We start from the raw sequence: 16,425 nt of genomic DNA, 5'->3' as shown, positions 1-16,425 counted from the left end.
ATCTTCTGCAGCTTCTCTCGGTCTTGGACAAGACAATTTCCATACCAGGTTGTGTTGTACCCTGGAAGAATGCTTTCTACGATGCATCTATAAAAATTAGTGAGGGTTTTAGAGGACAGGCCAAATTTCTTCAGCTTTCTCAGGAAGTAAAGGCGCTTTTGGGCCTTCTTGGCAGTGGACTCTGCTTGGTTAGACTAAGTCAGGTCATTTGTGATATTCACCCCGAGGAACTTAAAGCTCTTGACCTGTTCCACCTGCGCACCACCGATATAGATGGGGTCATGCAGTCCGCTAATCCTTCTGAAGTCAACAACCAACTCCTTCATAAACTCACAGAGTTTATAAACAAGAAGACTACCCATCATGGATTAGAACTGAAGAAGCCTCTTGGATGAGTGGCAAACATCTACTAGACAACACAACGTCCAGTTGCCTTGATTTACTACTGCTTGATAGACAATGACCTGGATGACTGAGAACCTTCATAGACATATGAACCCTAACCCTAACCCTTGTATTAGAAGTTTATGCCCTGGCAAAAAGTATTTGGTTGTCCATTCAAATTATATCCCTTATCATCTTGTAGACCTCTACCAAGTCACCTTTTGTCCTCCTTTTCTCTAAAGAGAAAAGCCTAGGTTCACTCTTTGAACATTATCTCTAATTCAGGCAGCATTCTGGCAAATCTCTGCACCCTCTCTAAATCTTCCACATCCTTCCTATAACAAAGTACCAGAACTGAACACAATATTCTCAGAGTGGTCTAACCATGGCTGTTTAGAGCTGCAACATTACCTTGTGCCTCTTAAACTCAATCACCCAACTAATAAAGGACAACACACCATATGCCTTCTTACCAACCATATCAACTTGAAGTTGATGCTAAGTAAAGGAAATTCAAGACAAAGATGGAAGGGAACAGCTTGATCATTTTGTTGGTGGTGGTATATACTTCTCTGCAAATGTCTATTTGATAACCAACTTTCTACTTTGTATTTAGGAGAGTTTCACTTTTTATATAAATTTTAGATGTTCAATAATTGTTTTAATCTTACATCATAAGCCTTTTTCTAAAATATTTCAAACAGAAAATTGCTTATGACAAAACAACAATAACTCATCTCATTCACCTCATCTCTTTTACTTCAGATCTCAAGGTTCTGATAGGCACTTCAGGATCTCCTTTTTTAAACAATTAAATACTAAATTGTTTGCAGCTATGGATGTAATTTAGAAACCTTTCAGAATTTTGCACACAACTGGATATATACTGGAGTAACAAATAATTTATTGGAGGGACCCAGTGGGTCATGCGACATCTGTGACAGAAAACATCAGGTTGGCTCAGTGGATCTCTCCAAGCCAGGGGACAAGTGAAAAAGGAAAACAGCTGAAAAGAAAGAATCTAATAGGTGAGGACAGTGGATCATAGAAGAAAAGCAAGGAGGAGGAGAACCAGAGGGAGCAGATGGGCAGGTGAGGAATGAAAAAAAGAGAAAAGGCAAATGGCTATCCATCATCTCCTTCTGGCTCCCCCCAAGCTTCCCATTATTTCATGGTTCACTGTCCTCTCCTATCAGATTTCTTCTTCTTCTTCAATCCTTCTCCTCTTCCACCTATCCTGTCCAGCTTCATACTTTATTCCCCTCCTCCATCACCTTCTCTCTCATGTTCCCCTTCAATTGGTCTCATTCTCCTCACTCTCTCCCCCACCTTCCTATTCTGGCTTCTGACCCCGTCCTTTCCAGTCCTGATGAGGGGTCTCAGCACAAAACTTTGATTGTTTATTCCCCTCCATAGATGTTGCCTGGATTCCTTCAGGGGCGGGGAGGGGGGTGGTGTGAGTGAGTGAATCAGCATCTTCAGCAGCAGCAGAATCTTTTGTGTTAATGAACAGATGAAAAGATATTTTCTGCCCACGCACACTTCAGTCTATCAGGCACTCTGTGTTCATTAACCAACATATAAATACCGGATTCTGCAGTTGCTGGAAATCCAGAGCAACATACACAGAGCAGTTCAGGCTGCATCTACGGAGGGGAATAAACAGTTGACGTTTCAGCCATGACCCTTCATTAGGATTCATCTCCTGAACATCAGTACAATATACAGTAAATGCTGCAAAACTAAGATTATTTTGAATTAGCATTGCAAATTTACCAGTTTTGCCATTTTGACTATTTTATAGTTTTTGCTCAAGCATGAATTACCTGAATCCAGACAGGTTCTTTTGTGGGTCCTGGTGCAGTTAGATTTTCAAGATTACCATTTCTTTCATATTTAAATATTGTTCCCGCTGCACTGTAGTCTCCATTCCACTGAATTATAAACCCTCCATTGAGGAAATATTTCTCTGGATCTTCACTTCTCAAGGCTAAGAAATTGCCTGCTTCAGCTATCTCTTCCACCCGAATATCTCTTGCTCCCTCCGGAATCAGAGCCACGTCGACATAACCTGTAACGAGAATAGAATGAGACTCCGGAGAGTTTTATTGGATCTTAAAAGCTGAATCTGCTTCTCCTTTCGCATAAATTATATTTAAACTGTATTAAGCTTCCGCTAAGGGAAAGATATCACCGTGGCACAGTTAATTACTATTCTTCCTCACAGTACCAGAGACCTGCATTGAATCCTGATCTCTGACATCGTCTGCGTATTTGGTAAATTGGTTGAGGTGGCATGGTTGTGTGATGCTATTACAGCACCAGTGGCCTGTTCAATTACTGCTGCTGTCTGTAAGGAGTTTGCACGTTCGCCCTGTGACCATGTAGGTTTCCTCCGGGTGCTCTGGTTTCCATCTACATTTGAAAGTAGGTTAATTGGTCACATGGGTGTAATTGGGCATCACTGGACTGAAAGGGCCTGTTACCGTGCTGTATCCACAAATACATAAATAAATATCTTTATTTTGTAAAAGATGTAATGTAGCTTCATTAAACTTGATTTTTTCTGTGCGTGGGGAGGGTTGATGTTTTCCTTAAATGCGTTCCATAGTTTTCTTTGTTTTGTAGTTGTCTGTGGATAGGGTGAATCTCAAGGTTGTATACTGCATACATACTTCAATAATAAAAGCACTTTGAACTTTGAACACTACAGGCAGCTGTTGTTTCAGGAAGGTCAGCTTACTCTTACTGGAAATTAAAATAACGTGAGGTAATGTTGTAGCCGTATAATCCCCGGCTGGACAACACATGGAATGTTGTGTTCAGTTCTGACCAATTCCCTATAGGAAGGATGCGGAGGAGCTCTACCAGGATGCTGCCTGGATTAGAGAGCATGACTTATGAGGATAGATTGAGCAAGCTAGGACATTTCTCCTTGGTGTGAAGGAGTATGAGAGGTAATTTGATATGTGTACAAGATGAAAGCCATGGATTGAATGGACAAACTGAGGGCAGCAATAGCTAATACCAGAGGACATAACTCTGAAGTGACTGGAGGAAGGTATTGGGAAAGGGAACGTCAGAGAAAGTGGTAAATGCTCTCTACGTTCAAACATCAGAGGTGCAGAGGGACTTAGGAGGCCTGGTGCAAGACTCCAAGAATGTTCATTCACAGGTTGAGTCTGTGGTAGAGAAGGCAAATGCAATGTTGGCATTCACTTCAAGGGGAATAGAATAAAAAGCAAGGAGATGATGTTGAGGCTTTATAAGGCACTACTCAGGCTGCACTTAGAGTATTGTCAACAGTTTTGGGCCCTATATCTCAGAAAGGATGTGTTGTCATTGGAGATAGTCTAGAGGAGGTTCACAGGGTGGTTTTAGGAATGAAGGGGTTAACATATTAGGAACATTTGGCAGCTTTGGACCTGTACTCACTGGAACTTAGAAGAATGTGGGGGATCTCATTGAAACCTACTGAAAGTTGATAGCACTAGAGCAGGTGGATGTGGAGAAGATATTTCATATAGTCAGGGTATCCAGAACTAGAGGGCACAGCCTCAAAACAGTGGTAACCCTTTAGTACAGAGGTTAGGAGCTTATTTTTTAGCCTGAGAGTAGTAAATCTGTGGAATGCTCTGCCACAGACTGTGGTGGAGGCCAAGTCCATGCGTATATTTAACAGGGAACTTGACCGTTTCCTAATCGGTCAGAGCATCAAAGGATGTGGTGAGAAGACAGGTGTGGAGTAGGATCTGGGATCAGCCATGATGGAATGGTGGAGCTGACTCGATGGGCTGAATGGCCCGATTCTGCTCCTATGTCTCTTATTTTATGGTCTTATGCCTGGAACACACTATCGGGGAGGTGATGGAGACAGATACATTAGGGACATTTAACAGACTGTTAGATAAGCATATTGGTGAAAGAATAATGGAGGGCTATTTGGGAGGGATGAGTTAGATTGATCTTAGAGTAGCAACCTCTCAAACCAAAAGACCTCTTCTGTGCTTTAAAGTTCTATGCTCTCTGTTCTATATTTTATAGTAGCTTGTACCATTTCCTTTGCAAAAATTTCAACACTTGTGTCGTTTCTTGTGTTTTACATTACTTGTAACAGTTTACATTATGTTACTGCAAGTGGTACTTAGTTTCAATAAATATATAAAAAAGTGTTCTGCTATATAAGTCATGAGTTGGGACAATGCAGTGGTACTGTGGTTAGTGTAATTGCTTTACAGCACCAACAAGCACTGATAGGGGTTTGAATCCTTCCACTGTCTGTTATGCGTTCTCCCTATGTTTGTGTGGGTTTCCAACAGATGCTCTGATTTGTTCCCACATTCCACAGGCAAACTCCAGTGAGTACAAGACCAGAGTCATTAAAAACTCCTCATTCCCAGACTTTAGTCATTCTAGCAAACCTTTCCTGCATCATCTAAATGCCAGTACAACCTTTCTTAGATAAAGGGCCCAAAACTGCTCTCAATACTCCAAGTGCAGTCTGACCATTTCCGTAAATTCCCTCAGCATTACATCTTCACTTTTCTATTCCAGTCTTCTCAAAATGAATGCTGAGATTTGCATTTGCCTTCCTCACCACCAACTCAAGCTTTAAGCCTATCTTTAGGGTATCCTGCTCAAGAACTCCAAATTCTGTTTGCACCTCTGATTTCTGAACTCGCTCCCCATTTCGAAAATAGTCAACTCCTTTATTTGTACTCCCAAAGTGTAAGCCCAAACACTTCCCTGTCACAGCTATTTCTTCACCATTCTCCTAATTTGCCTAAGTCCTTCTGCAACACTACCCATTTCCTCAACACTACCTGTCCCTCTACCTATCTTTTGAGTTGTCTTTAAACTTGGCTACACAGCCATCAGTCCCAAAATACTGGAGAAGGTACTTGAATTTTTAAAGGAAACATAAAATGTAAAAAGTGAAAGAATGACATGTAAAAGGAAAAGATTCACAACTGTCAGAAAACAGCAGAAGCATGTAAAGCTTCAGGACAGAATGTCATATTCACAAGATTGATGAATAAATTGGCAGAGATTAAATAGGAAAGGGACACAGGGAAGGGAAAGACTGACAAAGACATTGCACAAGGAAGATGGAATAATAGAAAATCTCATCAGAAATGATTACTGATTAAACAGAGTGATTGCCGTGGAGTGGCAGGCTTATCAGGATGAGAATGCAAAGGATTTTATCACAAATTGTTTGATCTGTGCTGTTCGTAATCCTGAGCTACAAATAAGGAGAGAACTTCTAAGGCGTTTTCAAAGATCAGACGCACCATGACAGTATGTAGAAATAGAGTTAATTGGATGCCTTCTTCAGGGGGAATAAGCACTGTCACATCCTGGTGAAAAAGTTTGCAAGATGAATTGAAGTTTTTCTACTATTCTAATTACATAAGATATTAATGTGGGAGACATTTCTTGGATGAGGACTGCCAAAATCTATCAAATCAGATCATTTAAGGCACCTTACTGGGAACAGTGCAGGTATCATTGAGGATATTAGATATTGGAGAGAAGCAGTGAAATATAATCCACAAATTTAGGAATCATTGAACATATAAACAGAACAATAAATGAGAGACTGTGAAAGAGATGGATTTGTTGAAGATCATGGCCTGCTCCGGCTGTTCCAGGCTTTGTGTTTACAAGCTCAGCATTAAGGCTGAGGCTGAGGCTGAGGCTGTGGCTGTGGCTGTGACTGCTCTGGGCTTCATGTCTATGGACTCGCTTTCAATATGAACGCTGTTGCTTGCTTTCATTGTTTGGACGATTTGTGTTTTACTTTCCCTCTCTGCACACTGGGTGATTTTTTTTTTGTCTTTTTTTAATGGGTTATTTCAGGTTTTTTCTGTTGTGGCGTCCTGTAAGGAGATGAGTTTCAAGATTGTATCATGTATACATGCTTGGATGATAAATGTACTTTGAGCTCTGGGCTTTGGAGGTACTTCGCCTCCAACGGGGAGTTCACAGTTTGCATCTATCGCCCTTCCTAGACAAGGGAACAACATTGGCAATTCTTCAGCCCACTGTGAATAATGCAGATACAAAGATCTCGGATCTAAAGCATTTTAAATGATTCCTGGGTGGTTTGTTGCCTCTTGAGTGCTAGGATCAGAGATATCTCAGATCTAGTCCACAGCATTCTTAACTGGGCCAGTGAGCATCCAGAGGTTGTGGTCCTTATCAGTAACGATGCTATGGGTAGGATGGGTGACAAGGTACTGCAAAGTGAGTTCAGGGAGTTAGGTGCTATGTTAAAGGACAGGACCTCCAGCGTTGTGATCTCAGGATCATCATTCATACCATGTGCTAGTGAAAACAGAACTAGGAAGATCACACAGTTTAACATGTGCTTAAGGAGTTGGTGCAGGAAAGACAGAATCCGATTTTTGGATCATTGGACTCTCTTCCAGGGAATGTGGGACAGCTTGCACCTGAACTGGATGAGGACTAATATCCTAGAAGGAAGGGGTTCTAATGCTAAACGGGGGGGGGGGGGAGGGGGGGATTTAAACTGGAGCTGTAGAGGTTGGGAACCAGAGCACCTGAACAGATAGTGGAGTGGTTCTGTAGGTTAGGAAGCGTACATACAAGGTCAGTAATCAAAATGTTGAACATGCTGGGACTGGGGTTCTGAGCTGCGTATATTTCAATGGAAGGAGTTTTGTTGAAAAGGCATATGAACTTAGGGCATGGATCAGCACGTGGAATTATGACATTATAGCCATTAATGAGACACTTGGTTGCAGGACGGGCAGGACTGGTAGCTCAATGTTCAGGGGTTCCATTGTTTTTTAGGCCTGATAGAGCAGGAGTGATTAAAGGGAGAGGGGTGGCATTATGAGTCAGTGAAAATGTCAGGGCAGTGCGCAGTCAGGTAAGACTGGAGAGCTCATCTAGTGAGGCTTTATAGGCACAACTGAGAAATAAGAAAGGTACAAACATGTAAATAAGATCTTAATCCCACTACATAGACTACCTACTATTCCTCAGGATTTAGAGGAGCAAATTTGTAGAGAACTCGCACACCGTTGCAAGAAACATAAAGTTGTGATAGTAGGTGATTTTAACTTTCTATATATTGAGTGGGACTTCCATACTGTAAAAGGGCTGGATGGGAAAGAGTTTGTCAAATCTGTTCAGGAAAGTTTCCTTAATCAGTACTTAGAAGTCCCAAAGAGAGAGATAATGATACTATCTCCTATTAGGGAATGAGACAGGACAGATATCAGAAGTTTGTGCAGGGGAACTCTGCATCTAGTGATCATTATGCATTATCTTCAAGGTCGTTATGGAAAAGAATAGGTCTGGACATTGGGTCGAGATTCTAAATTGGAGAAAAGCCACTGATGACGCTATCAGAAAGGATCTGGGCAAGCGTGGATTGGGATAGGTTATTTCTGGCAAATGTGTGCTTGGTAAGTGGGAGACTTCAAAAGTGAAATTTTGAGAGACAAGAGTTTGTACGTTCCTGTAAGAATAAAACTTAAAGGTAGCTGGTTTCCAAGAGATATTGAGGTCCTGGTTAAGGAAAAGGAGGATATACACAGTAGGCATAGGCAGACAGTAAATAAACAAAGTACTTGAGAAGTATTAGAAATGCAAGAGAACGCTTAAAAAGAAAATCAGGAGAGGTAAAAGAAGACATGAGGTTGCTGTAATGGACAAGGTGAAGGAGCTTCCACAGATATATTAAGAGCAAGAGGATAGCAAAGGACAAAATTGGTCCTCTGATCAGAGTGGTCATCTATGTGTGGAGTTGGAAGATGGGGGAGATCCTCAATGGGATTTTTACATCTGTGTTTAATTGGGAGGTGCAGTCAGAAACTACAACAATCCAACAGTGAAGTCATGCACCATATGCAGACTACAGAGGAGGGGAGGTTTGCTGTCTTGGGGCAGGTTAGGGTGGGTAATTCCCCAGGAACTGACAAGGTGTTCCCTTGGATCCGGTGATTCAAAGGTTCATTTATTATCGAAGTATACAACTCTGAAATTCTTCTTCTATAGGTAGCCATGAAACCAAGAGAGGGAACAAAGGCAGCACAATCAGCAACCCCCAAATACCTCTCCCTGCACAAAAAAAACGAATAAAAATGGAACAGGTGCAATCGAACCCCTAACCCCTCCCCACACTAAAAAACAAAGAAAGGTTGAGCAAAAAACACATGATATAAGTACCTATAAGACAAAAACACTCTATAGTCCGTCCACATCTAAAACACAGAAAATCTGGGAACACTCTCCGGGCCCAGAGGCAAACATTTCCTCCCTGTAGCAGAGTGATCAAAAGATAGGCATCCTCCACACTCGCTTTGATTCTTTGATCTCCGTCGTCACTTTAATCGGCGCACAATGGAAGCTTTCATTGGCGAAATGGAGTCAAACATTGGCATGTGCCGCATCCCACAGTCCACCTGTCAGGAAGTCCACGCAGGCTGCCTCAGTCTCCCGAAATCTTCTCAGAGACTGCAAAGCGCTGAAGCACCCAAACAATCTCCAAACTTCCACATTCGCTTTGATGCTTCAGGCTCCAATGTCACTTTAATTAGCGAACAATGGAAGCTTTAATCGGCGAAATGGAGTCAGGCATTGGCTCCTGCCCCGCGCCGCAGCCTGCCCATGCTCATCACCTCTGCCTCCCAGAATCCTCTTGGAAACTACAGAATGGTGGAAAACTCTGAACAGCAAATCACAGGCTCCAACAGACCCAGAATCATATCCAAGATGAAAGCAAACGTAAAAGGCATAAAAGAAGTGAAATATATGGTTTCATGATCTATCCAGATGTCAGATGCAGAAGTGTTGTATGCAGGTGCCATCTTGACCAGAAGGCTGTGCCAGACAGGTGCAGATATGGCAGGGGCCCTAGCAGAGTTATTTCAAACATCTTTGGCCTCAGGTTAGGTGTCAGAGGACTGAAAGATGGTGAATGCTCTACCATTGTTTAAGAAAGACTCTATGATTAAGCCAGGAAATTATAGGCCAGTCAGTGATCCTGACATAATTAGTGGGACAGTTATTGGAAGGTATTCTAAGGGACCAAATAAATGAGTATATGGATAGACATGGACTGATTAGGGATAGTCAACATGGCTTTGTGTGTGGCAAGTCAATTTATAGAAACTTTTGAGGAAGTAACCAGGATAGTTGATCAAGGCAGTGGATGTTGTCTGCTTGGACTTTAGCAAGGCAGTTGACAAGGTTCCACGTGGGATGATGGTCAAGAGGGTTCAGTTACCCAGCATTCAAGATGAGGTTGTAAATTTAATTAGACATTGGTTTTGTGGAAGAAGCTAGAGAGTGGTAGTAGATGATTGCCTTTCTGACCAGAAGCCTGTTACTTGTGGTATGCCACAGGGACTGGTGGTGGGTCCACTGTTGCTTGTTATCTATATCAGTGATCTGGATGACAATGTAGTAAACTGGGACCAACAAATTTGCAGATGACACCAAGATTGGGGGTAGTGGACTGCAAGGAATACTATCACGACTTGCAGCAGGATCTGGACCAGCTGGAATTTAATGCAGACAAGTGTGAGTGGTGCTCTTCAGGATCTCCAACCAGGGCTCGGAGAGTGTGTTGGAACAGAGAGCTCTGGGAATTATTCCAGTTGATCAGCACAGGCTTTAGTACTCAGTCAGCTACCCCATCTGGACAGTTTGGTTACATGTGCTCCTGAAGAACTCTCTCACATCAGCCTCAGAGACTGAAATCATAGGGCCACTGGGGGCCCGTGTGAGCTCATGAAAGTTTCTCCATGTTTTGACAATCAGAGCAAACTTAAAAGGTATTGAACTCATCTGGGAGTGAAACCTCTTTGTTACCCGTGTTGCTTGGATTTACTTCATCGGAGGTGATAACATTCAAGCCCTGCACTGCTGTTGAACATCTATCAGTGATTCGCATTTAGTCTAGGATTGTCACTTTGCATGTGAGATGGCTTTCCAAAGATCAAACTTGTAGCTCTTGTATTTTAATTGATCACCAGATGTGAATTCCACTCAGCAGATTGTGATGTCGTGGTTCACCTGGGACTTCTGGCTGGGGAAGACGCTGAATGATTTTGTGGGGACACAGTCGTCTGCAACTGATTTATAAAATCAGTGGTGTATTTGTTCAGATCCTCTGATGAGTCCTTGAACACGGCCCAGTCCATCGACTTGAAGCAATCCCATAGCCACTCCTCTGCCTCCCGTGACCACATTTTTGTGGTCCTTATCTCTGGAGCCTTCCTGTTTAGCCCCTGCCTGTGTAGAGGTAGGAGGAGAGCAGCCAAGTATACAGATTTCCCAAAGTGTGGTCTAGGTTTCCAATGACAGCCATTCCTTTTGCTAGTATAGCAGTGGTTAAGTGTGTTGGGATCCCTGGTGCAGAAGGTGATATGTTGATGTTAATTGGAGAGATATTTCTTCAAACAGGCCTAACTGAAGTCTCCAACAATGACCTGAAAGGCTTTGTGGTGGACTGTTTATTGTTTGCTGATGGCAGCGCTCAGTACTTCCAGCGGATGTTTAACGTCAGTATTTGACTGGTAAACTGCAGTCAGGAACACATGGCAGAACTCTCCTGATAAGTAGAATTGTCAGCACTTAATCATTAGATGTTCCAGGTCAGGGGAACAAGAATGTGACAAGACTGCTGCATCTGAGCATGACAGATTTTATCATGAGACACAGACCCCAACCCTTTGCCTTCTCTGAAGCAGCAGTCCAGTCCATCCTGCGTATCTGAGTTCCAAATCCAACGTGAGCCACGTCTCCATGAGACTGCAGCAATTCCTTACTTCCCTCTGATACAGAAATTTTGCCTTTAAATCCACAATGTGTCTCCAGCAACTGTATATTTGCTAACAAGATACTTGGTAGAGAATGTTTTATGCCCTGCTGTTTTAGTCTGGCTTGGAGTTCTTAATCACTATATGGTTGAAAAGTATGTTACTTAAATGGAAATTACAGGCTGCAGATTGCAGTGAGAGTAGTTCAGAAGAAATACATTCATAAGTTTTGCTAGCGGTCTGCAAAATGTCGCCATTTTTCACCAGTGCCATCTTGTAATTTTACGTTATTTATGTAGGAAAGAATAAAGATGCTGTTAACACTTATCCTGGGACTGATTTGGGGGAAGATTTAAATGATGAAGCAGATTATTGCTTGTTAGATGTCACTTATTAGGGGAGAGCAACTGAACATGGGAGGTATCTGAAGATGTCTGTTTTACCTCTCCATTTCACAACATTGCCAGCTCAGGGAAGAGTAAATAGAACAGGAGGGGAGCTTTGCTTTCTTACAAATAATTTACATTAGAGAGACAAATTTTTGCAAAATAATACAATTTTATGAATAGTTATTCTTGATATTTAAAATAAAACATAGAACAGCATAGCACAGTAAGGGCCTTTGTGCCAACATTTTAACCTGTTCCACAAACAACCTAAACCTCCTCTCCTACACAAACCCAAACCCTCCATTTCACTTACATCCATGTGCCTATCTGTGAGTCTCTAAAATGTCCCCAACATGTCTGCCTCTATCACCACTCCCTGCATTGCACTGTAGGCACTCACCCCTTCCTGCTTAAAACAAACTACCTCTACCATCTCCCCTCAACTTTCCTCCAGTCACCTTAAACAGATACCCTCCTCTGGTATGTCCTCCATCTGGAAAAGGGTGCTGGCAATCCGCAGTATCTATGCCTCTCATAATCTTAAACGCCTTTATCGAGTCACCTCTCATCCATACCCTTGAACTTTCCAGATAAACCAAAGCAGATCATCTCAGAACTCTTTCTATATTTTTATATTGGAGCTATGTTAAGTAATGTAAGGTATGTCAAAGTGGGGCAGGATGGTAGTGTAATGGTTAGCACAACGATTTACAGCCCCAGCAACATGGGTTCAATTCCTGCCACTGTCTGTAAGGAGTTCAGTGGTTGGGATGCTGGTCATGACCTACAGGTTTCCTCGAGGTGCTCCGAGGAACTCAGACTGTGTTAGTCGTTGACATCAGTGGCATATTCCACTGTATGTTTCAATGTACTTGTGACAAATAAAGCTTATCTTTAATAATGTACAATTTAACAAATTACAAGAAAATATAACATTTAATATGTATAGCTTTGTAACAGGTGTCTCAGGTATTTTGAATATTCCCAGGCCAGAGGTCTCCAATTTTACAATTTTTCAAGAGGACTTTGAGAACATCTTTGAAGTATTTACTTTTGCTATGATGGAGCTCAGGGAGGTATCAGAAAAGGACCAGCAACATCATGAAGGATCCCATCTACCCTGCTCATGGACTGTTTGCCCCATCAGGGAGGACGCTAGGTAGCATCCACACCAGGGCCACCAGACTTAACAACAGTTTATTTCCTGAAGCAGTAAAGCTGATCTACACCTCCACCCACTAACCCACCCCTCCATGACCCCACCAACACTACTTTACATTACCCTATGGATATACAATCTATGTTTGCAAGCTATCTTATATGTATTTTTGTGATACATCAGAATCAGAAACAGGTTTAATATCACCAACATATATTGTGAAATTTGTTAACATAGTGGCAGCAGTGCAATGCAGTGCATGATAAATGTAGAAAAAAAAACTAAATAAATGAATTACAGTAAGCATATTTAGATCAGATCCAGAGAAACAAATACTTTGTTCTCCTTAGACTTAGGTACTGGAAATGGTAGAAATCCATCTTGAAATCTTGAAAAGAAAGTGCCAGTTTCAGAACTGTTGTGCCAGGCAAGTGAATATTGTGGCCAACCAGGTAGAGATGGTGAAGTGCAATTTGAAGTTCAATGGTTAGGATGCTGGACTTGACAGGATGCAGGCAAACCCGCAGAGGATTTGGAGAATTTAAAAGTAAAGAACCTTGCTCAAAAGAAGAAAAATTACTCTACATCGGGGCTCTGAACCTGTGGTCCACAGACCCCCTCGGTTAATGATCAAGGTCCATGGCATAAAAAAGGTTCGAAACTCCTGATCTAGATACATTTTTTTAATTTATTCATTTACAGGATTTGGGCATTGTCAACTAAGCCAGCATTTATTGCCCATCCCTAGTTGCCCTTGAGAAGGTGGTGATGAGCTGCCTTCTTGAACCGCTGCGGCCCCTGAGGTGTAGGTATACCCACAGTGCTGCCATGATTTTGACCCAGTGACAATGAAGGAATGACGATAAATGATTGGAGGGCAGAGCTTAGTCAAGATGGTGCTAAACAGCTACTCCTTTGTTTGCATATTCGAAAATAGCTCTATTTCCATCTTCAATATCTCTATTAAATATCTCTTTTAAAGACCCTGACCTGGAGTTACATGCTGTCTTTGGTTCTTTGCAGGAATGGGACCCCCTCTCAGGGTGTCATGACCGGCTGTTATCTGACGTGCCAAGGGCACCACCTAAGGGTTCAGCTTGCTTTTGGAGGCCCAGGATCTCAGGCCTCTGGAGTTGGGTGGATCGAAGGTCAGCGTGCCAGAGCGGTGTTTTGTGGGAGATCTGTGGCTGTATGCCCAGAGACCTGAGATCTTTGGGCAGAGAGCTCTGAAAAAGCGACACAACAGACTTTTAACATCGTAGATCAGCGAGTTGTTTGTTATGTCTCCCCTCTCACTGTGAAACGGAGATGCCTCTTTCTCCCTTATTAGGGAGAGAGAGAAAACCTGTGTTATGTTGAATACTGGGTGAACGAGTAGTCTTTGGAGTAACCAAGTCTGTGTCTTTGCTGTTGCTTTTGCTGCACGCTTGAGTGCTCGGTGGCGGGTGCTGATGCGTTCTCTTGCCAGTGGGGGGAGGGAGGATCGATGCTTGCTGCCACTTATGCGCGGGAGATAGAGGGGCTGGGGGGAGAACTTTGGAGTTCTAACGTTTAACTGCCATTCATTCTTTGGGGGCACTCCTCTGTTTTCATGGACGGTTGCGAAGGAAAAGCATTTCAGGATGTTTATTGTATACATTTCTCTGACATTAAATGTACCTTTGAAACCTTCATCTCCCGATGAAGGGTTTCGGCCCAAAACGTCGTCACTACCTCCTCCCATATTTGCTGTCTGGCCTGCTGAGTTCTGCCAGCATTTTGTGTTTTTATTTATTTTCAGCATCTGCAGACTCACTCGTGTTGCCTTTGAAACCTTTGGTGGAGGGAATTGGACGCTTGTGGAAGGGGTACCAATCAAGTGGGCTGCCTTGTGTTGGATGGTGTCGAGCTTCCTGAGTGTTGATGGAGCTGCACTCATCCAGGTGAGTGGCGAGTATTCCATTACACTCCTGACCTGAGCCTTGTAGATGGTGGACAGGCTTTGTGGAGGTGAGTTATATCCTGCAGGATTCCCAGCCTTTGACCTACTCTAGTAGCCAAGGTGCTTATATGGCTAGAAGTAATTTAATAGAGGGAAAACATTGCTCAGTAATGTAAATAGGAAAATAAATAAAGAATGTAAGTATAAAAAGCTGCAATTTAATATTCTTTCAAATTCTGCATTTCAGTATGACTTGCTGACTCATAATATTTAATTTCTACTTTGTTATTCTGTGTTTAATAAAGCTAACAGACATAACTTTACACAGGTTCATCCACTAGGTGGCAGTTAGGAGCAGGTCCTGTGATTACTTGATTCAGAACTAGATAACCAGATTGATGAGAATCAGGTTTTATTTGTAAGGCATATACCACGGAATTTATTGTTTTGTGGCACCAGTACAGGGCAAAGGCATAAAAATCTATAAATTACAGAAATAAACAAAATAAATAAAGGAATAAATGAGGTTGTTTGTGGATTCATGGTCCACTCAGAAATCAGTAAGTTTGAGGGTAGAAGCTGTTCCTAAATTGTTGAGTGTGGGTCTTCAGGCTCTTGTACCTCCTCCTTGATGGTAGTAATGAGAAGAGGTCATGACCTGGATGGTGAGAGCTCTTAATAATGGATGCCACCTTCTTGAGACAATGACTTTGGAGATGTCTTCGTTAGAGTCTTTGATGGAGATGATTGAGTCAACAACCTCCTGTCAGTCCTGTGCAGTGGAGTCTCCACACCAGGCCGTGACACAGCCTGGCAGAATCCTCTCCAAAGCACATCTGTAGAAACTTGCTACAGTCTTGGACGGTATGCGAAACCTCCTCAAATTCCTAATTAAATAGAACCACCAACACATTTGTGATGCAGAATACACATTTCACTGTCTGTTTTGAAACTTTGATATACATGAGACAAATAAAGCTATATCTTTATTTTAATAATAGTGTCCTAGCTTTTGAATTCTCTGCCCTGACCAGTGAAGGAAAACGAGCCATATATCTTCTTCACCACCTTACTTGTTCGGGCATCAGGACTGGTTTGGGTTTGGGTCCTTGCATACTTTGAATGGGGCACAGCCATGGACACAGCAGAGAAAGAAAGAGCAGTTCTGTGTTCGCAGTTCAGTCACACTGGAAATATTTGGATCGGAATTGAGGTAGCAAGGCATTTAATATAATGCCAGTGGCCCAAGTTCAATTCCACCACTCTCTGTAAGCATTTCTTATGTCCCCCCATCCCCTGTGACACTGTGGGTTTCCTGTGGGTGCTCTGGTTTCTTCCCACAGCATGCTAGTTTGGCACAGGCAGCATGGTGACTCTCGCAGGCTGCCCAAGCACAATCCTTGGACTATGTTGTCCGTTGACACAAATAAGCCATTTCACTGTATTTTTGGCCTACCTATGACAAAAGAAGCTAATCTTTACCTTGAAAATACCTTTTTTTAATTTAGAGATACAACACAGTTGCAGGCCCTGCTGGCCCAATGAGCCTGCGCTGCTCAATTACACACACGACAAGTGAACCTACTAACCTAAACGCTTTGAAATGCGGGGCAAAACCAGAGCCACTGGATGAAATCCACACATCACCAGGAGAACGTCCACGCTCAGTACGGACTGCAGTGGAATTGAACGCAAGTTGCTCATTTCTCTAACAGCATTGAACTAATTGTTATACTAACCGCTACACTATGTGCCACCTCTAAATCCACCTGC

The 16,425-nt window shown here is 42.5% G+C and overlaps 1 protein-coding gene across 1 annotated transcript in view; it reads right to left on the bottom strand.

Annotated features, from left to right (window-relative positions):
- Nucleotides 1–16,425, bottom strand: part of LOC132404996 (A disintegrin and metalloproteinase with thrombospondin motifs 12-like) — a 626,192-nt gene that overhangs the window by 170,384 nt on the left and 439,383 nt on the right. Inside the window, exon 15 of the mRNA XM_059989657.1 lies at nucleotides 2,211–2,455. Coding sequence (XP_059845640.1) covers nucleotides 2,211–2,455 — 245 coding nt within the window. The remainder of the gene's footprint in view (nucleotides 1–2,210; nucleotides 2,456–16,425) is intronic.

The sequence above is a fragment of the Hypanus sabinus genome, chromosome 14, assembly GCF_030144855.1.
Source record: "Hypanus sabinus isolate sHypSab1 chromosome 14, sHypSab1.hap1, whole genome shotgun sequence".
Lineage (NCBI taxonomy): Eukaryota > Metazoa > Chordata > Chondrichthyes > Myliobatiformes > Dasyatidae > Hypanus > Hypanus sabinus.
Note: the sequence above shows the minus strand (reverse complement) of the source record. Positions and strands in the feature narration are given on the sequence as shown.